Source organism: Conger conger, chromosome 1 (assembly GCF_963514075.1).
Source record: "Conger conger chromosome 1, fConCon1.1, whole genome shotgun sequence".
Taxonomy (NCBI): Eukaryota; Metazoa; Chordata; class Actinopteri; order Anguilliformes; family Congridae; genus Conger; species Conger conger.
Window position 1 is genome coordinate 69,300,531 of NC_083760.1, and position 22,583 is coordinate 69,323,113.

At 43.8% G+C, this 22,583-nt stretch overlaps 1 protein-coding gene across 1 annotated transcript in view; it reads left to right on the forward strand.

Moving 5' to 3' along the window:
- Window positions 1–5,675, forward strand: part of skap2 (src kinase associated phosphoprotein 2) — a 31,061-nt gene extending 25,386 nt beyond the window's left edge. Inside the window, exons 11-13 of the mRNA XM_061221254.1 lie at window positions 1,292–1,404; window positions 4,724–4,826; window positions 5,097–5,675. Coding sequence (XP_061077238.1) covers window positions 1,292–1,404; window positions 4,724–4,816 — 206 coding nt within the window. The 3' untranslated portion in view covers window positions 4,817–4,826; window positions 5,097–5,675. The remainder of the gene's footprint in view (window positions 1–1,291; window positions 1,405–4,723; window positions 4,827–5,096) is intronic.
- Window positions 5,676–22,583: the final 16,908 nt, after the last annotated feature.

Below are 22,583 nucleotides of genomic sequence, written 5' to 3' on the forward strand. Positions count from 1 at the left end.
TTTACTTATGTCATTCATCTCTATGATCTGTGAAACATCCTGTCATATTTAACCACTCATATTTTCCTCTAGAAAAAAGTCATTCTGGGGAATTTATTAGGTGCACACTGAGTAAAAATGCGTTGCACTGAATCTTAAGAATCGTTTTCCAGGATTTAGACTCTCAGTGTAGAGAGGGACTCTGCTCGATGATGTCATGAGGTCATGGCCTCTTGCGCAGTCTAGCCGACGTCCCCTGTGTCTCCCATGCTGGGCGTTTCTCAGCCCCCTTGTTGTTTTGGAAACAGATGTCATGTGATCAGGTCAGGAATGCCGGATCATAAGCACTATAAGGCCAGGGAATCCAGCCTCTATGTACACACAGCACTCCAGTGAACAGAAAGAAAAGCTTAAAGCCCTGGACACTCCAGTCAGTCTGATGGAATTACTTGGAACCTGTTTGTTCTTTAAGAATAATAATATTATGTATGGACAACCAACACTGTTTAGCATTATGGAGGAAGCATGGGAGGTATATACTCTGTGTTTTTTCATTGATTTCATGCTTGAGATAGTTTCATTTTTATTTAGTAAATCCAGAGGCTGGGCCAAGAGCACTTGCAAATTGACCCTAAAACCATTTTATCAAGGGGTATTTTTGCATGGATCTGTCTGCAAACCAGATTGTATGTGGAGGAGTGAAAGGAAATGAGTAAGTTACTCTTCCAGGAGCTGGAGCGCTGTGATTCCTTGTGAAACTCTCCAGCAAAGGACTACAACAGCACCTTGTCAGTCCTCTACTGCCAACTAGTGGTCAGGCTATGCTGCAGCGATGCCTCTACTCTGACTGCCGTGTACACAGCCACAGATACACACCTCTCTCTTGCGCAACACATTGCCTCTATTCATCAGACATCTGTGTGCTTTTGGGGCATTTCACTCAAGATGAATTCTCTCTGCCAGGGAGGAAAGCGGGAAAGGAGGCATTAGTGTTATACTGGATAATATAATAATAATAATTCAAATATAAGTACTTTTTATATACTGTACAATTTTTGTAATATTAGATTTATAAACTTCTATCCTGCATATTTATTAAGCAGTATTAACTGAAAAAACCATTATTTTAAAGGCCGTGGACTGTAACTGAGTTATTGCTCATTATTGTATTTTGCCGGTCTTTAAAAATGAATTTCATGGGGTGAAAAATTGTTCTGTCTTGTGCAAGCATTTGTGTGGACTATGGAACATGACAGCTGGTGACAGTACTGCCCACCTCTGTCGGTTTTAATCACACTTCTGTCCCTGACAGTAAACAAGAGCACCGACTACAAGAACTACTACCAGGGTATGTGGGATTGCACCGGAGACCAGTCCGATGAGCTGTCTTTCAAACGCGGAGACGCCATCTACGTTCTGAGCAAGGTGGGTGCCCAGAAGCCTGCGCTGCACTCAGAGGCCTGTCCTGCACTCAGAGGCCTGTCCTGCACTCAGAGGCCTGTCCTGCACTCAGAGGCCTTTCCTGCACTCAGAGGCCTGCGCTGCACTCAGAGGCCTGTCCTGCACTCAGAGGCCTGTCCTGCACTCAGAGGCCTGTCCTGCACTCAGAGGCCTGCCCTGCACTCAGAGGCCTGCCCTGCACTCAGAGGCCTGCCCTGCACTCAGAGGCCTGCCCTGCACTCAGAGGCCTGCCCTGCACTCAGAGGCCTGTCCTGCACTCAGAGGCCTGAGGCCTGCCCTGCACTCAGGGGCCTGAGGCCTGCCCTGCACTCAGGGGCCTGAGGCCTGCCCTGCACTCAGGGGCCTGAGGCCTGCCCTGCACTCAGGGGCCTGAGGCCTGCCCTGCACTCAGGGGCCTGAGGCCTGCCCTGCACTCAGGGGCCTGAGGCCTGCCCTGCACTCAGGGGCCTGAGGCCTGCCCTGCACTCAGGGGCCTGAGGCCTGCCCTGCACTCAGAGGCCTGCCCTGCACTCAGAGGCCTGTCCTGCACTCAGAGGCCTGCCCTGCACTCAGAGGCCTGTCCTGCACTCAGAGGCCTGTCCTGCACTCAGAGGCCTGCCCTGCACTCAGAGGCCTGCCCTGCACTCAGAGGCCTGCCCTGCACTCAGAGGCCTGCCCTGCACTCAGAGGCCTGCCCTGCACTCAGAGGCCTGTCCTGCACTCAGAGGCCTGCCCTGCACTCAGAGGCCTGCCCTGCACTCAGAGGTCTGTCCTGCACTCAGAGGCCTGTCCTGCACTCAGAGGCCTGTCCTGCACTCAGAGGCCTGTCCTGCACTCAGAGGCCTGTCCTGCACTCAGAGGCCTGTCCTGCACTCAGAGGCCTGCCCTGCACTCAGAGACCCACTGCCAAACCTTTCACACCCACGCTTAAACCACACAGTGCTGAACGGAAAGTCCCTGGTATCCTAGCTCGGGCCAGGCCTGTTGGTGTGGGCGAGGTGTGAGCTATTTGTGTGAGCTGTGTGTGTGAGCTGTGTGTGTGAGCTGTGTGTGAGAGCTGTGTGTGAGCTGTGTGTGAGCTGTGTGTGTGTTGGAGTTTGTGTGTTGGAGTTTCTGTTGCAGTGGAAACACTTTCAGCGCTCCTGGCCTTGGCTTTGTGTGGCGTTTCAACACTCGGCTGTTTTGTGCGTACTTCAGTGTGCTGGAGCTCTGCCAGTTCTGTGTTTTGCTAAGCAGTTTTGCGAGAGAGATCAATCGTTAATGTCTCAGACGTCTCCATCACTGCTCGCTGCTGTGTTCAGTGTGAGTTCGGAATGAATTCCTGTCTGATTTTGCACAAGGTGTTGAAATGAGTCGATTTGTTTGGGGAAATGAGTATTTTGCTTACATGGTAGGTAAGGATGTGAACAAGGTGTGTGTGTGTGTGTGTGTGTGTGCCTGCGTGTATGTTTTCCTACTGATCTGGCATGTGTCTGCTTTTAAAGTAAATGGAGGATTTAATTTGGTATTACATTTCTAACTGTTGTAAATGTTGCTGCCATCGCACCAATGCAGTCATGGCACGCCTCTCTGGATGATGGATTCAAAGATTAGTGGGGGAAGTTCATGACATCCATTAGGTTTGCAATCTGTAATAGTTGTAACAGGACATCTGCACCTGATTTAAATGTGTTAATTGCCATTCCTGTATTTGTGGTCTTAACCCTGTGGACTCTGTTTGTTATCCTAATAATATATTGCAGACAGTGGTGAGCTACTGCCCAGCTGTATCCGCCTTTCCACATTCAAGTCTGCCATCTAGAGGTGGAAAAGAGTGGTTACAGTAGATTTTGTTCCTCATTCTCATACAGGTGTACTGGTGCTCAGAGTGTAGCGACCAGGGCTGAATATTTTGATATTGTTCCCATGTGATAATCACACACACGTAATTACAGTTACGTGCAGTCATAACATGATTAATATATTCATAAACCATTATTGTTCAGCCTAATGTTCCGAGTTCAGTGTTGGGTATTATTAGCAAGAGAGTCTACAAGAGGTAAGGAATTAGTGACTATAAGTATAGATGCTGTTATTTGTTCACAGAGCTGTTTTGCCTTGTCTCTAAAATTATTGTAATGCAGCCTGATGTTCCCTGATGCTAACATGCTCATTGGATCAAAACCATTGTATGGTGTATGTGTAGTATTATTATTCATTATTTTAGCATCTTCCTTGATCCAGGAAGAGTTGCATGAAGCACAGTTCACGCATCACCCTTCTATCAATGCAGAGACTTGCTGGACTCAGATTATATGTGTTTTTCTCGCTCAATAATGCAGTGTAAACGCAGTATCTCACCAAGGGAACAGATTGAAGGCTTCTGGTTAGCGGTTGACTGTGAATAGCGTGTGTGAAGGGTATGGTGTTGTTAACCCTGGCCAGGGTGTCTGCTGGAGGAGGTGACCTCCCCGCCTCCTCGCGGGAGGCTCCCTCAGCCCTGATTCATGTCCCCGCCGCGCTTTCATCTGGGCTCAGTCTCCCGCGTCTCTCCTCTCCCGCCGCTCTTTATCGCTTTATTAATGCTCATCCACTCCTTCATTTGGAGCTATTACCTGTGGCGCGTGATGAATATCCACATAATTTAACGCCTGCTCCTCACGCCGGGTGACATGAGCAGGGCTGAGAGAGGCGGGCGGCCGAGGGGAGAGAGACTGAGAGAGAGAGAGAGCGACGGAGTGACGGAGAGAGGGAGAGAGAGACAGAGAGAGAGAGCGACGGAGAGAGGGAGAGAGAGACGGTGAGAGAGAGCGACGGAGAGAGGGAGAGAGAGGGAGAGAGGGAGAGAGAGAGCGACAGAGAGGGAGAGAGAGACAGAGAGAGAGAGCGACGGAGAGAGGGAGAGAGAGACGGTGAGAAAGAGACGGGGAGAGGGAGAGATAAGGTGAAAGAGAGACGGGGAGAGAGAGGCAGAGAGAGAGAGAGAGCGATGGAGAGAGGGAGAGAGAGATGGAGAGAGAGAGAGACAGAGAGAGAGAGGCGGAGAGAAAGACTGAGCTCCAGCAGGACCCGCGGGGCCTGCTCTGGCCGAGCCCAGTCTGAGAGGCTCATGTGTTTCTCATCAACACAGACACAGCAGGATGGCACATACTTTCAGCGTCGCAGGAACCTCAATCACGTTCCGCACATTGTGCTCAGCCACCTTATTGTACCTTGACCACCTCAGAGAAACCTCACTCTCAGTGTATTGAGCCTGGGTCATATGACATCTGTGTTAGTACAAGCAGGGTGTTTTTGGCCTCACTCTCCATCTTGTGCCGTTTAGGAGTACCAGAACTTCGGCTGGTGGGTGGGTGAGATGAACGGCTCCATCGGCATCGTGCCCAAAGATTACCTCACGGAGATGTACGCTATATAAGAGACGTGAGGTAAGTGTACATTCAGACATCCAGCTCCCCCTCAGCACCAGGGACCGTGTTTAAGCTCTTCTCCCTGACACCCATTCTGCTGTGGGGCCTTAGTGAGTCAATGTGTCAGAGACAGCCTGACTGTGTCTGGACTGCTCTAAACCACAATCTCTGTCTCTCCCAAGGGTTGACCCTACTGCTGTCATAACTAATTTTCTCAATTTGTGTGTGTCTGTGTGTGTCTGTGTGTCTGTATGTGTGTGCGTGTGTGCGCTTGCGTGCGTATTTTAGGGCCATCTGGATCCCTTCCTATGTCTTGAACTGCTGGTAAATGGATTTTGGAGATAAGAATGGTACAGTGGTACGGATCTGTATTTTAGCGTAGCTTCTTTGTTCAACAAAACCTGTGCACTTGTTTTCTACTGAACCAAAATATGCACGAAAATTATGAATTATATCAGCTGATCCAAAACAGAACTTTCAAGGTGATTTCACCAATACATGTTGAGTATTAAATAAAAATGATTGTCAGATATGTTTCATTGCTTTTAATTTATTTGTAATTCCTGCTTTGTGGACTGTAATATTATACATGTTTTCCATTGCTTTACTGATATATGAATTCTGTGAATTATTTCCTACTATAAAGTCAGCGAGAGATCAGACAGTGGGGTGCTTAGATGTAACACAGCCTGAGATCGTTAATGCTTTATGGGTGTTGGCAGCCTGGGGTATGATGTTAAAGATACCAGTAGATGCCAGTAGATGGCAGCAAATGTCCAGTGCAGTTATTTGTGGGTTTTAGTTATAGGTTACTACTAATTTACTCTTTCATATCTAACATGATTTCTAAATAAAAGTTTTTGCCAAGCTGTCATGTGTTTTTAATGAACAATTACCACTTACTATAGCATTCTGGTGTCCTGTCCTTGTTAACAGCATGTTCTTGTAGCATTTTTAACTGGTCACATCTCAACCTGCTGAGTATTATTTTCTATCATTTACAGTTCATTTTTGGTTTTAAAACATGTAGGATATCAGATTAGATGCTATCTAAATATGCTATAGAATGTATTTTTTACTGTTGCACACAATTATTCTATACACATCTAGAAGCACTATGTTCCTTTTGGCAGTCCCTGAGAAACACGATCAGTTGTGAATAAATAAGTTTATTACATTTGTAACTCTTGCCACAATTGCACACTAGGTGCTGACTATGAGAATCTTAAAATAATATTATTATGTGATTTAAAATCGTAGAAGTATGCCACAATATGTCAGTTCTGAACAAAACATTGTTTGCTGTCTAATGATTGTACTGAATGATCCCTCATTTAAGTGGAAGTTTCTTCACTGTAAATTAAGGAGATTATGATTATTTTATTCCATCTTTCATTTTTTAGGTTGAAAAAAAACTGAAATGTCTGCTAAGCATTAAGATGGTAGCCACCAGAAAGTTAGGCAATTCAGGTAATCTAATGTGTTTTATATGTGCAGCGTGGAATGTGGTAATTAATCAAAACATGATGAAGTACATGACTGAGGTGCCATTAGGCCCAGGGGCTGGACTGGACTGAAGTAAATGGCGTCAGGAAGGAATAAATGCAGAGGTGTCAAGAGTGGAAATGTGCTTTGTAGCTGAACTTATTTTTTTCTCTCTCAGATGCCTGTTGGTCATTGCAAAGTGTGTGGCAGCTTTCTTCATGCTGTTGATTCTCTGTGCTAACAGCAGGATATGTTTGACTTATACTGGCGTACTGCATTGCAAAAACAGGATTTTTCTTATTTTTTCTGGAGGTGAAGAAATGCCACATTTCTCTGCAAATATGTAGCTAGATGAGTCATTGAGCTCAGTAATTAATCATGTTGTATGGAAGGTTGTTTGTGTATTGGACCATACAGTCATAGAACACATGCTATGTTGCAAATGTTCGTGAATGCTTGTGTGTGCTCAGCCAAAGAAATTATAATTAAAAAACACATTGTGTATAGACATTTGATCATATTTCTCTGTACTCTCATTTCCTGTATTGTCGCTGGTAAGTATTTTTGTAGACGTGAAACTGACAACATTATATGGAACAATATTTTCAAATGGAGTGGAACATAGCTGAAAATAAATTGTTGCTGTCATCACAGTGTCGCCTGTTGGACTGGGTTTCACATTGTTGGACTGTTATCTTGACAGACATTTACCTACCTATGACAGTTAATATCAGAGCAAATTAGAACAGCATCGGGAAAGTAATTGTTTAGTGATTTTGATTTGGTGTCTCAATGTTATGATGCTGATACACACCCAGCAGACCTCTTCATTAGACCTGTCAGCTCTGTGTTGTGTTGGCTGGAAAGTTTTCTTGCTGAATGCGTCACTGTGGATAGTGTCTGGATCTGGATTAGTATTTTTAGTAAGCTGACAGTGTTGTGCCATTAAGGTTGTGTGTGAGTGAGACGACTGCATTTTTTTTGTCTCCCCAATTAATTTCCTGTCCCCATCTGAGTATTTGTCTTGTGTCAGCTTACAGTAGACACGCTGAAACATGTTGGCACCATCGTAAATACTGTCCATATAAAGTTAGTTAATTAAAAAATACAAGCAAGCGGGAATACAGTTCAAAATGACACAACATTTGGAAACCAGTCCTGGTTATAAGTCATGAGCAATCTTACTAATTACCAGCACAAAAAGAGATGTGAAATATGAGCTAATAATGGGGCTAAGATATTTTTTAAACCTCAAAATATCAGTTTGATTTATACAATAAACCTAAAATGAACATAAAATGGCTATTGTGAATATCAGTGAATTAGAATGAAATATCCTATGAAATGAGAAGAAAATGGAAAGACTGAGTTCTAGGAAAGTGGGAGAGACTGGAGGAGGAGATGCGTGGCCTGGGAGGCAGACAGACGGACAGACAGACAGACAGATAGACGGACAGAAGGGGGCAGAGGGGAGGATGGAGCCTTATGGAGGGGAGCGAGGTGGAAAAAGGACGAGGGGAACTAGAGGAAAGCAGGACAGCAGTGGAGGTGAAGCAGATACAGGATCAGTAGTGTCAAGGAAAGATAGAGGGGGAAAATATTGTGGATGGATGTGCACATAAGGGAGAGAGGGGGACAGCAGAATGGATGTGTGTAAGAGAGACAGCAGAATGGATGTGTGTAAGAGAGAGACAGCAGAATGGATGTGTGTAAGAGAGAGAGAGAGAGGTAGCGCAGTACTGAGATCCGGCAGGAGCAGGAGAGGGAGGTGGGCTTCATTAGTATGCTGGTGGGCTGCACTGCTGCTCCTTCCCATGGTGCAGTGTGGGGGAGGGGATGATGGGAAGGCTCATCTGTCCCTGCTGCAGGGCTTCAACCTGGCAGAGCGTCACACAGAGTTAACCCCTTCATCACACATCCACAGGAGCATTCTGCTTTTCTGCTTTTAAAAGGCCACTGTGCCATCAGGGTGTACACCAGCACCGCAAGAACACTAAAACAGGCACTTTTAGCCACAATAAAAGCATAAAGACCACAGAGGTTGTCATGCTTTGGAAGGTCTGCCTGCCGTAAAGGAAGCACCTTCTGCGCTTGTTAGGGCGGTTGGCAGGCGGGGGATGGAGTTGGAGGAGGAGGGTGAAACGCTAGCATTGGTGCTAACTGTCAGCTACACCATAATCGGGGGGGAGGGGTAGTAGTTTGTGTTGGGCCGGACCGATCCAGCGATGGCATTGATTGCAATAGTGTAGTGGGCCTGCACACTGAGGTAGAGACCGATCCCACTGAGACCCAGACACACGGGGAATGTGGAAGACACGGGCCCGATGGGGCAGGGCTTAGTGAATGAGTAATAACATACGTAGGCTGCCCATTGGACAATGCACAGAACTGCTGATACATGACTTTTGGTTCAGCAGCCAGGCATCTGCATACACCCCCCCCCCCCCCCCACCCCACCCCCAGTGAAACGTTCTGTCAGGTCTTCTGCTGTTTCAGAACCAGCATAAATCTGCTCCACTGCTGCCTCCACCCTTTTACACCCAAGTCTGTGATCACTGTGTAATCTTACATTTTCATAATTATTATCCAATATCAATCATTCAACACCAAGTCAGAGAAATCCAAGCATCAGTTGATGGCTTTGCACGAGTTCCTGCATAGTTTTGTGATCATCTTCTGGTCCTTCACTTAGGCTTGATGTTAATTCCTTCCTTAAAACATTTTGGCATTTCTCCCTAATCATTTTAAGGAACGTGGTCATATCCTGGGCATTTTATGGGTTAGTGGTCATTGCTGGTTTGGCCCATTCTGGTTTGGGTCTTGGGTGAGTGTTTGGTGTGGGAACGCAGGTTGGTGTGGAATGATGGGGCAGACGGGAGGCTCGGTGTGGGCAGTATTTTGAGCGGGCGGAGAAGAAGAGGGTTCTCCCTGTTCCCTTAGCAGGCTGAGCTCCGGGGTCCTCCGGAGTGAAGACCAGGCACCATACTGTAGCTCGCTGTCCTCTGGGTGACATTCAAACTACATATAAATCCCGCTCTTTATGAGACCAGTGTGCTAAATTACACACTCTAATTGCAAATGTAATGAATTACCGTAATTAGTTATGGGCTAGAATGAATTAATGGGGGAGCTGGTTGTAGTGTGATCTGCTGCTCTGTGGTATGGGGGGGGGGGGGGGGGGGGGGGGGTGCCACATGTTGGGGGGACAGAGAGACAGTCACTGCATATATATCCTGAAGTAATAAGATTTCAGCTGACGGTGCATGGCCTAGCAATGAAGGAGAGTAGCCCATTTCCTGGCTCTGACCTGCCCAGCAGTCTGCTCTCAAAAGTGCTGCCAGAACACTAGTGCTGTCTCGGTCAGAAGACTTGCTTTGTTTGTGTTAATATTTAGCTAGTGCTTCCTCTGGAATCAGGCCCTGGGGGTAATGACCTGGTCCTGACCATCTGGCTGCTGTTGGCTACATGTTACATGCTGAAATTCATAACAGGACTAAGCTGCCACAGCGTATTAAAGGAGTGTGAGACTGGGGTGGGAGTGCATTACCTGTTAACTTCATTTCCTGTGCCCTCCAAGAAGATGGAAGCTGAAGTGCTAGCCAACATCTCCCCCTCCGTGTGACAGTAGGTCTGGAAGGCCTAGATTATTCCTGTAATTGTTCCTCTGCAAGGGCAGATTATCTTGCAGCAGTAATGGTCACATTCCACTATTTTACTGAAACCTCCTGCTGCTGCTGAACAACCTTCTTCAAAAGCCTGCATTCACCGGTCTACAGTATATAATACTGTAATGTAATAATGTAATAATGTAATGTAATGTAATGTACAGTATAGCATAACAGAAATGTCAATAGCCCCGTGATATACTAATGCAATTTCTGTCAATTTTACATTAATCAGTGGCAACATTCATGTGGTTGTGGTTTTAAGGAAGCTAGATATTTACTATACTGTGGCATTATGTAAAAGGCATTATGTAAAAGTATATCTAAAGACAAGCAAGCTGAAAAAAACAGTGGGGGGGGCATTTTTCTCTCTCTACCTCTCTCGCTCGTTCACTCACACACACACACCCGCACATGCACACGGAGTGAACAAAACGATGGAAAGAAAGTGGTCAGGAAAACGAGAGGTAGCATGTACTAAAAAGTAGAGGCTACTGCACAGGTGTGGCCCATTAGTTATTAAAGCAAATAAGAGCATGGCAGGTTTATAGGATAGTATATTGTATGTTGCAGGTTTTTAGTTGAGCTTGTACCCTGCTCAAGAGCATAAGAACAATGACAAACGAATGGTTAATTGATTCATCTATTGCTCTTATCACTAAACCACATGGTTGCCCCAAAGTCCAGTGTAAATTGAATAGTGAATCTGCAACTGTAATACAATACATTTTTTCACCTGTGTGGGTGTGTGCGAGTATATCTGTGCATGTGTGGGCTTGTGTGCACGCTTTTGTGTGTGTGTGTGTGTGTGTGTGTGTGTGTGTGTGTGTGCGCGCACCCTCCACAGTTTAATCACTGCCGGCAGCAAACCAATCAGATCAGAACTGCACCACTGACTGAGGAACAGAACAGGTAAAATATTGCGCCTTTGGTTTATGATGATAATTAAGTTTCTGTTAATGGCTCTCAACCCATCCTCTCAGCCCTGCACATCTCAGAGCCCACAATATATGGGACCTTTTATTGCAGTTTAACAGTAAAATAGAAGCTTTTTGAGATAAATGTCAGAGTGCCATTTATCTTCAGGACACTAAACTTTGCCTGTAATAATGAAATATCAGAGCTAAAATCTGCAAATATGAAATCAAAATTTCAGAATTGGCCTTAGTTTGAGGTACCCAAAGAACTGCTGCAGGGAGTGGTGCAGGTGGACAGAGGAGAGACGCAGGGGATTCAGGGGGCAGAGACTGACAGGATTCAGGGGGCAGAGACTGAGAGGATGCAAGGGGCAGAGACTGAGAGGATTCAGGGGCAGAGACTGACAGGATTCGGGGGCAGAGACTGACAGGATTCAGGGGGCAGAGACTGAGAGGATTCAGGGGCAGAGACTGACAGGATTCAGGGGGCAGAGACTGACAGGATTCAGGGGGCAGAGACTGAGAGGATGCAGGGAGCAGAGACTGAGAGGATGCAGGGGCAGAGACTGACAGGATTCAGGGGCAGAGACTGACAGGATTCAGGGGCAGAGACTGAGAGGATTCAGGGGCAGAGACTGACAGGATTCAGGGGGCAGAGACTGACAGGATTCAGGGGGCAGAGACTGAGAGGATGCAGGGAGCAGAGACTGACAGGATTCAGGGGGCAGAGAATGAGGATGCAGGGGGCAGAGACTGACAGGATTCAGGGGGCAGAGACTGACAGGATTCAGGGGGCAGAGACTGAGAGGATGCAGGGGGCAGAGACTGACAGGATTCAGGGGGCAGAGACTGACAGGATTCAGGGGGCAGAAACTGACAGGATTCAGGGGCAGAGACTGACAGGATTCAGGGGCAGAGACTGACAGGATTCAGGGGGCAGAGACTGACAGGATTCAGGGGGTAGAGACTGACAGGATTCAGAGGGCAGAGACTGACAGGATGCAGGGGGCAGACAGGATGCAGGGGGCAGAGACTGTGAGAATGCAGGGGGCAGAGACTGACAGGATTCAGGGGCAGAGACTGACAGGACTGGTCTTCATGAGAAACTGTGGCAGTTGTTGTTTTCTTTGACAGATGCGGAAACCAACATAAGATCAGTTACTTACCCATTTAGTGTACTCTGCTGTTGAGTGTGCCCTGAGGTTATGTTTCATGTAAAAAGCTGAAATGAGGAGATGCACTTTTGGGTGGTGTACAGTATTCGGTTAAATGCTGGTTCATGGTGCACTGAGAATAGGGTAGCATGTAGCATGTTGACCGGCAGCTAACCAGTTTGGCTTGACTGTAAAGGATCTCCTGCAAAGTGTCTTTTACAACAAAGTGTTTGTGTGTGTGTGTGTGTGTGTGTGTGTGTGTGTGATGGAATGCAGTTATTGCTATATTTGGTATGTTGTATCATTGTTTATTGTCCTTTAATTTATGGGTGAGACATTCACACATCTGACAGGTGCATTAGCATACAAGAGGTGACTTTCTCAGTGGAAATAGCTTTTAAAAGTTAAAGTATTCTCATCCATCATCACTATGGTCTTTCATAATTTTGTATTTTCTTAGCCAAAACACTTCCACAGGTTGACCAATAGAGCTTACATTTCATCCAGTTGCACAGATGGTTACATACTGAAATCTCATGGCAGCTGTGTGCTTGCTTACTTCTGTTTATAGTAATAAAATCAGTATTCACATCTATATACATGGCTGGAAATGTTCAATATTACCAATTTATGACATAAATATCTTATATGCCAGCTTCCACAGCAAAACAATCATATTTGTATTATATGCTATTTCATGAATAGCCATACTCTGTATATGGCAGGTAAAACCACTGACCTTTAACAGTGGGTAATACCCAGACAACGAAGAGATTAAATGATAGATGGCATTACCCTGGCCAGAGTCCAGAACTGCGGCGTTTCCACCCCCTCATCTACCAACCTTTGTGATAGGTTAATATTCGGAGGAGGGCGGGAGGATTAAACAGCCTAATTGAATGGTCTCTCCACCCATGGTTATGTTGATTACAGAGAGAGGGCCTGGGCCAGGATTTAACATCATCCTCGGTTTTAATGATACACCTCGTTAATTAGCAGTGCTTTCCCTGCTCTCTCTTTCTCACTTTCTCTCCATCACTGACCTGACACAGAAAAGGCCAGCGCTCATTGCAGTCATGCATACAAATGCAGCCGCCGATAGCCCACCCCGTCTATCCTCACTGGAGCGTTTATTTCAAATGAGTTCCTCATCTTCCTTGTCAAAGCTAAAATACTATGATCTGGACTATTTTTCTTATCCCAGTTGCTGTTTGTACCCTGGATATAATATGGAGTTCAAAATATTCCATTATTAAATCTCTTTCCAACTGAGAACATGGATGACTGCCATTTCACTCAGTGTTATTTAAGTTTCTGGAGGATTACACGTCTTTTATTCATGCACGAATTTCAATCGCATCTGTTTGCAGTACATCACTTGCAGCCCCATCTTTCCTGCTATACAGCATGTGCGACCCCACCATCGGTAATTATTTCTACTCTTTCAAGCACTGCATTCTCCTCACAGTGGACACTGCGATGGAGTCATGGGCTGTTTCCAGTGCTATCCCGAGTGCATAAATTAACTCAAAGAATCAAATTAGCATTCGAGAACGAACAAGTCTACACCGCATGGTGCCACAGTGCAAACGTGCCTTTGTGCAGGGAGCAATACCAAGGTCACCGAGAGCTAGTAACACCTCCTCCCCCCTCCCGACTGCTCTCTGGGATGGCTTACTGGTAGGGAGAAGGTCTACGATGCTACCCGCAGAAACTGCTTCAATCAGCACAGCGCTCTAATGGCTGGTAATGAGGAGGGGGACAGGAAAAGAAGCTTTCGTGATTAATAATTCAGCGGTGAGGAGATTCAATTTCACCACTGATGGCTTCTTTTCTTCGCGCATTTCCCATTTGTTCTTAAATTTGGTCGGCACTGTTAATGATCCCAAACGAAGTGTAATTAATTACACGGTACAGCGGCCGCTCAAATACTGTTTGCGAGGAGCTGATATCATCCTCCCAGCCTAGGGAATAATGTCTATTGTGAGGAAATGTTCTCTGGAAGATATTCTCTCTATTACAGCCTCTATCTGGAATAAGAAAGACAGGAGGAGCTGTGTGCATCCTTCTTTATCAGTGTAATTGTTATCAACTAGGGAAGAACACATTCTTCCACAACATTAATCTTGTGAGTGCGGGTTAGCTAGGAAGCTCTCGTTTGGAAATCATGAGATTGTTTTTGTGGACTGGTGAATATTATTTCTCTGTAGTTGAGAAAACAACTTGGGGGTAATTATTTATGAAAGCATGGCACATCTTGTTTTCATATAATTTTTGGAGTAAATTAAAATGGGGTTGTTGCTGGAATACTAATTTGCTCTACTATATTTTCTCCATTGATATTTAAGTAGGTACGCAAGTCAATACTGAATTATTTTTCAGCGCACTAAATCACAACAGCACTGGTTGAATTGGGGTGCATGTAACTTTTTGTTGAGGATGTATAATTCCTGTTCGATCTTTAGCTCTGTCAAGCAGCCAGGATCCACTGATTTATTCTCTGAAGAATAATTGTTATAACTAATCTCATAAAAAGCTTTCTAGAACGTTCTTGAATGTTTTACAATAATGCAAACCATGGAAGTAGTATTTCACTTCATGATTTGAAAACTTTATGATTTTAAAAGCCATGTGTTCATTTAAAAAGAAAACTACTTTGTAAAGGGTTATCAGTCTTTTGTCCCAAAAAAGTAATAAATGATATTTGAAAATGTAGACATTTTAATGAAACTAATTTATTCTCAATGTACCACTTTTATTATGTGTATTAATGGCATACTTTTTAAGAAAGGGTTCAGCGTGGTTTTGTGAACATTCACATGACAGATGATATCACTGTCAAGGTGACAGTACCCCCTGTTGTTCCCTGTGTGCCTCTCATAATGGTTGCCTCCCGTGGAGTGGAATTATATCTCTCTCCAGTGACAACATGCGTCTGCATTCGCCCCTCCTGCCCCACTGTGCTCAAGTCATTTGAAACCTGCTGGAACTCTGGGTTTGACATCATCATTAAAGACTACAACTTTTATGATATTCTCAACAAAAAATGAGTTTCTGCTAAAAAGAGCTATTGAATGAGTCCTTTGTCTTACTCTAGCCTGTACTGTATTTCTTATTCTGTGTGCTAATTGTCCTGGATTACGTAACATAGTCACTAGAATAAGAGCCTATTATGCTTTTGGCCCCCACCTTTTTTATTATAGGGTATTTTATGGGGGAGAATTTATGTAGGTAAAGCTGACATAGAATAGTAAAGCAGGGATCTCAAACTCCACTCCTAGAGGTTCATAGGCTGTAGTGTGCTGGTCTTTGGTGTGTTTCTGAAAACAGCTTATTTTAAGTCTTTGACTGGCTAAAGAGTTCACACACTTTGTTCCCATGGCCAAATGGCTAAAATTTGAAAGCAAACCAAGTAAATCCTGTGGACACTGCCTGTGGGACTGTAAGTAAAGATCTTGAGCAGTGAGAAGTGGGAAAGGGGTGACATTTAGGGCTGTAGGGTGTTATTGAGTGGGAAGTGTCTTTGAAGGCTTCAGTATCTATGCACTATATGCATGTGGAAGGGGGCCGCTGACAAGGCTCCGCTGCCATTGGAAGATTACGCTGCTCATGAGATACAGTATGTGGCACTATGGAGGATTCTCCTACAGACTTATAAAGGCTTAAATGGCCGCCCTACATCAGCGACTTTCTCCTCATTCAGAGACTGCTCTACAGATGCTGGCTCTGCTCAATGAGACACAGAAGCTCCATCTTCATAGTCCCAGAGCTTCAGAACTTTCTCCCCCAGTCCATTTAGTACTGAGACATTTAAAGCAAAACTGAAAGCTCATCTTTTTAGCCTGGGATATTGTTCATGGATTTATAATGATGTTTGTTGGTGGTGTATCACATATGTTGTAAGTGGTTATATTATGCTGACTATGGTACCAACTTCCATTTATTAGAAAGGCTGTAGCCTGTAATCTTTATTGTTCATTGGTGGCCAGTCCTTAACCACAGAGAGAAACAAGCTATGAATCTTTTCACTGCTGACAGATACTGTAGCTGTTAACTTGCCAAGCAATCTGATTGTGATTAAATACTGTTTATTTTATAATTTAAGTGTATATTTTACATTTTACCAATTCTTTTGAATTTGAATTGAATATAAAAAAAAATAGCAACACCTATGAGTGGATTGTGTTATGAATTGTTTACAAGAGTGAAAACAAAAAACCTGTTACTCTCCCCATGTGTTTTTAGGAAAGAATTGTTAGGCCTATATGTCCTCACAAATTTTGTAGTGTGAAAAATGTAAGTCTTTGGAGTTTTGACAGTCCTGACATTTCCAGTACCTTTGAGTTGACAAGAAGAGGTCTTACAGGAACTCTAGCACCATGAGTGACAGGCTAAGGCTCTAGATAAAATGTTTGGGTTTAAAAAACCACCATACCAGAGCCAGTATGTGAATCTTTGCCACTCACTTGGGTCTGTGATGCAAGTGGGCTACACTTGAGCTTCCCTCAACAGGCTAAAAGGTTGAGAGCAGTATTTTGTTTGAATCAATAGATTTTCATTTTTGGGACTCTTGACAGCATGCGGTATGTTTTCCTTGAGGCTATTTTCCAACAATGCATCCCTCTCTTTATAACCATAATCATATTGCAATTGCTCTTTCATCCACATTTTTTCATATCAATCTTATATTAATCTAATATCTCTGCAGCAGTGTTTTTTTAGCGGTCAGTTCCATATCCAGAAATGCAGCATGTGCAAGAACCATCATTTGATGTATTATTATTTATTATTATCGCCAACAATTTCAAAGGATAGATTAACCCTTCGCACTTTAGGACCACCTTAATGGACAGTCAGTTCTAATTCCAGAATCACAGCTGCCTGTGAGTTGCCCCTTTGCTGTCTGAGGTGCCATTTCCACTGGAAAAATACTGGCTGTGGTCAGTCAGTAATGAACACAGAGCCCTCCCACCTGAAGGCTTTCTCTGGCGGTTTGGTCAGGCCTTGACGCTGAGAGACAGAAGGGGCGGTTTGTTAAAGTTCTCCTATCCAGTCCGCTCTTCGTCGTTAATCTTTATTGATGGGGCCGGTTAATTGGGTGAAGGGAGTGACAGGCAGCCGGGTGTGAGGAGGCCATCATTCACATAGACGGGGAGGAATCAGGTCTCAGGTGATGGACAGAGACTGGGTGCAGAAACAGAGAACGCCCTGCGGTACTTCCGGATATCAACAGACAGCTCTCAGACAAGCTTGCTCTGCTTTGTCATAAACACCATCATTTACTCTATGTTTTCGATCCCTGACATTATACATTATAACCATGTATTGGATGAAGATTGAAGGCTGGCAGTTAAAATTTACTTAGTAAGCCACTATCTTGGCTGAAGATAGATGTTAACCCATCTTGGCTTTAAATGACTACTTCTAGAACTATAGATATGCATGTAAGAATTACATAATATGTTCCAGAGCACCCTTGTTATTCTGAACACATAAGGTCATATGATAATTCTTGCCAATAAATAGTTTGGGAGCTAGCCATTCTCATTGCATATTTATGAGCAGTCTGATCCGTTGCTGACTTTGTTTCTGAATTACTGGCTTTTACAAGAATCGCTCATATCCATAGTAACAAGAATCATAATCATGAAAATAAGTAGTAGTCTTACTGGTGGTGAATATTTATGAACATATTTATATATATATATATATATATATATATGAACTGGAATTACTGCTGTTACAGTAGCCTTTTGTACAGTAGTAATGTTAAAGTCTGCTTTCTTGTCATATAGAGCCACTCTCTTTTGAACATGTATTTGAGGGAAATCATGAATAGCTAATACCCTGGAAATTTGAGCAGATGTCTCAAGGTCACAGTTTAGCAGTCCACTGAAGCACCTTTCTGCATCGCTAGATTCTCAGAGGACTCGCCAGGTCCTTCGTCATCAGGATTTATGAGACGCACTGCCACATGTCATGTGACGTGTCATGTGACAAGTCGGAATTCCCACATATGGAGTCTATCTCCATATGTGGGCTCTCCCATCAGTAACCAGTGACCTCTGAAAGGCGTTCATGGTGTCTAATTTTAGTGTGCTGTACGAGGGAAGAATGAATGATCCTCTGGTGCCTGTGAATGGATCTCTACAGGTGATAGAAGCTTGCTAGCCTGCTTGTGAGGTCTATTAGAATAAAGAATAGCATATTGCCGCTCAGAGCTCTAACACATTAATTCTGGATTAAGCATAGATTAAGTTTGTGAAGTTGTCCTAAATAGGGGATCTCCAGTCACCTCTGATTGGCTAGAATTGTGTCATATGACCTTCTAAGTCCACCAATCAGACTGTGTCATGTGATCGGTGGTGTGTCCTGCCCATCAGGGGAGAGAAATAGGATGAAGTTTCTCTCAGAACAAATCAAAGCTGACAGGGGCTATCAAAGTGACAGGTGTTTGTCCATCTGCAGTAAACATCTCCCACTGCTCACTACTGTGCCATTGGGTAGGGATTATTTAGAGGGGTTCTTGGAACTGCTCTCACCCTGTTTACTCTCCCGGTGTCAAGCCTTGTGACTCTGTCTACACTCACATTGTCCAACTTCATGTCTGTCAGCTTGTTAGCGAGTAACTGATAGTCACATACTCTGCTGGACTTTATTAGGGGAGAAAGGGGGGAGGTGAGAGGTTCTAGCTGAAACTGGAGCTAAGTGAAATGAGAGACAGCTGACCCAATCCCTACCTCAGCTGGTCACCTCACTCTCCCTCGTCTCTGTCGAAAATGACTCTGTGACACTGGGAGGCCTGTGTATTCCTCCAGTTATAATGCATCTTCCTGAAATTGACTGATCAACCTCCTGTGAAATCTGGCATGCTTGCATCTGTGCAATTCACATGAATGTGGAAATATCTGAGGAATTATACCTGGGTGTTGCTCTGGTTAAAGTGTACAGGAGCATTTCCTTACTGAGGTGACTGCTAACTTCCTCTCAGAAAGGGCCAGAGATTCGCTTTCAGGAGGTGGAGTCAGAGTGGAAATCTAGAATGTCAGGGTGTCAGATTGACAAATATAACATCTCAATCAAGTCAGGGGCTTGAGCTGAGTGACAAGGGTGTGTTGCTACAGACTGATCCAGTATCTGTTCTGGAAGCGAGAGAGGAGAGTAGGGTTTCGGTAATATTTATATCAGAATGATATATAGTGGCATAAATCTGCCAATGTCTACCGATTTCAATAGAGTTGTGTTTAGGATCCTGACTTATATTCAAAACACTGGGGAGTGTGTAATATATCGTACACACTTTTAATATTTCTGCTGTATATTTTGTGACCACGGCAATGTTTACATAGAAACATGCTACGAGGCAAACTTCCCCTAGGTGATCTTTCACTGGTTTCAATAATTCACACATAGAATTTCTGAGATGTTCGAGAGAAATTATAACCATGCTTTTCACTGCTTTTTTTTAACTACACATATCTAGACAGGGAATCTCATTTTTCCAACTACATAAATATGTATCATTGATATATCTAGGTTGGTGTAATGCATCCTGCAATATTAAATGTAGATGTACACTTGTATTAATCTTCTCTTTATGCTATGAATATATTAATTGCATTTGCACCTCTACATGAATGTATACACATTTAGAATCACTACATCCTGTCTTTTAATAACAATAAATTAATTTCAATTACTACCAAAAGGCCGCTATTACAACGCAATAGGATTTATCCTCGTTTTCTTTGTTTTCAGTAATATAACATTTGCTGGATGCCAAAGCAAGCATCGGGGACATAGGCTTATCAGTTTGAACTGAAACTCCTTCCAAATGGTCACTGTGAATCATTATTTGATGTGGCATCACAAACAGTCATAGCAAGGATTCCAGGAGGAATCTACTCTCTCTGCATATTGTTAAAATGTCAGCCTATACTGTTCTCGCTGTTAAATATTTGTATTGTCACATATGAAATATTTTGCTGTAATAGCAAATGAATTAATATATATCATTAAACAAGACTGGGAGATGCCCTGGCTGCTGCCCAGGTGTAGGGTAATAAGCTTATTTAGAGTAATTTGTGACTGTACGTCTGGAATAAGCGATCAGCGCTGGCTGGGGATCTGCTGCAAAGTAAGGAGAATTTAGTCTCCTCATAAAAAAATTCTTCTGCCAGTGTATTTCACTCTGACACTTTTATGCTTTTTTATTTTCTAGCCCATTGCAGCTGCAAGCTGCTGGCTGATTTATGTGCCTTGGCAATGAGGCATGGGGGCCAGCAGCACAGCGACGCCCCAATCATTTCCCCACCCGAGCCCTCCTTTCTTATCCCTGGGCTTTTTCCTTAACTTTAATACATGTTTTAGTCAATATAAGTCACCATTAAACAAAAAAAAAAAAAGATATGTAAGAAATTTAAAAATGCAACATTTTTATTTCATATTGACAGTTTTGGGTGAAATGCATTACAGCTTGTTGGAATCTGGGCCCCATCTTTCCAATAGGCAGCAAGCCCCACCAAGTACAATACTGTAAGTAAATGATTATGATACGGTAAAATTGTCTCAGTTCCATTTTCATGTTCCCCTCATACGCTGTAGGGCACGGCTTCAGAAGAGAGGAGTGTGACTCACTGATAGGTATGAGGTCTACGGAGGGTGGGCTGTGACTTTCTCCACAACAGTGATTCTGCTTGTTCCCAGTAATTGGTATATCGTGAGTGGAATCCTCGCTTGCCGTTAGCTTCGCAACAGTTGAAGTAACCAACCTAACCATGCGGAACAAAGCAAAAGGTAGCTTGTCGGCTTTGATGAATGAACGACAACTCGCATCGCAACTCATTTCCTCCCTGACAAGGAAATGACAGAGAAAAATGTTGTGTTGCTGCTGTGGCAGTAATGAGGAAAGCTTTGCGGAGGGAGGTGGGTGTTAGGACAGAGGACAGAGGACACAATGCTTCCACTCTTCCAACATGGCCACCATTTTGTTTTTGTCCTGAGAGACACGGGGTGTGGTGTGATAACACTGCAATTGATCTTCCCCTGTCCAAAGTATCTATTTATGGCAATATGTAAATCACTTTGTGACAGAAGCATGTAAAATTCAAAATAAGCGCCAAATGTTGAATTCCTACTTGCAATGTTCTGATCCTCTGTAACATGAAAGATTGTATGTCAGTTATGGGAAATATTTGTATGTATTTTATTTCACATTCAATTAGTTTTGCTTTCTCAGAATCAAAACAGTCTCTGCATAGCAAACTGTAGACTGTAAACAGTGAATGTTACATCCCATCCAATCAGTGTGCGCCAGAACACAGGACTGATCATAGATAACCCAAGGTCAGTAAGGGTCATTCTCAGATCAATTTAACCATAAAATTCATCAAAATGTTTCTGTGGTAATTATTTCATGTGTGCAGTAACCCCATAAAATCATGGTGGTCTGGTTGTGTTATTCGTAACCATATTGTTCTTTTCTGCTTGGTTTATTCTTAACCACATTTTTATAATCATGGTGGTCTGCTTGTGTTATTCTTAACCACATTTTTATAATCAATGATCTCCTGCTTGTCATATTAATAGTGAGTAATATTTTAATAACTTGTCATTCACACAAATTAATCCCAGCCCCAACTAATATACAGCACCAACATGGGTGATACAGGGACACCATTTTGCGCTAGAATAGCCACCATGTATTCCCTCATGCAGGGATAATTGAACCAATTAAACTAAGGATCATCATATAGGAAGATTGAGGAGGTTTGGTTGGGATCTTGGCCAGGGCACTGGATGACTCACTACTCTTTGCAATAAGTGCCATTGTATCTCCAATAAACACAATTCACTGAAGACTCAGTGCCTCTCATCTAAAAAATACACAGCATAATGGTGCCATCACTGCATCAGGGGATTAGCGTTTTTCATGGTCCAGAGTACAGACTGTCCCCTACTGGCCCACCATGCCATCTTCTCATTCAAATATTAACCAAGACTAACCCAGCTTAGCTTCAATCACAGGGCATGAGTGAGGTGCAGCATGGTACAGCTGCTGGCTGACACTGCAGGGGGGAAACTCTTGGCAGGGAACAAAACTCCATGCTGAGGTTGTTGTGGCTGATCTGCGCCGATTTCTCCTTCTGCACCCGTCACAGAGCTGCCGAAATATGCGACCTGACAAACCCCACTGTTCCGCTTCATTCTGTAATGGCTCTGGTATATTAAGATACTTAAAATTCACAAACAGCTCAGTGTTTCCTTTGAATTCACAGTAGGTGAAGCAGATCTACTCAAGCAGCTCCATTTGTGTATCTCTCTCCCTGCAGGCCCGCTGCCCTGCGTATTCATTAAAGACCTCGGAGCCTTCGGTAGAGAATGGCTCTGTTTCATTACAGTCAGACTTCATTTCGTATGAATCTACACTCAAAGTGCTTTCGTCTCTGCGGAAAGTACTGTTGCTGTTGCTGTAGATGTACCGTTATGAGGAGCGAATAAAGATTTCAATATGCCCCAGCTGCGTAAGGGCACTATGGTTTAATAAAAGAAAGC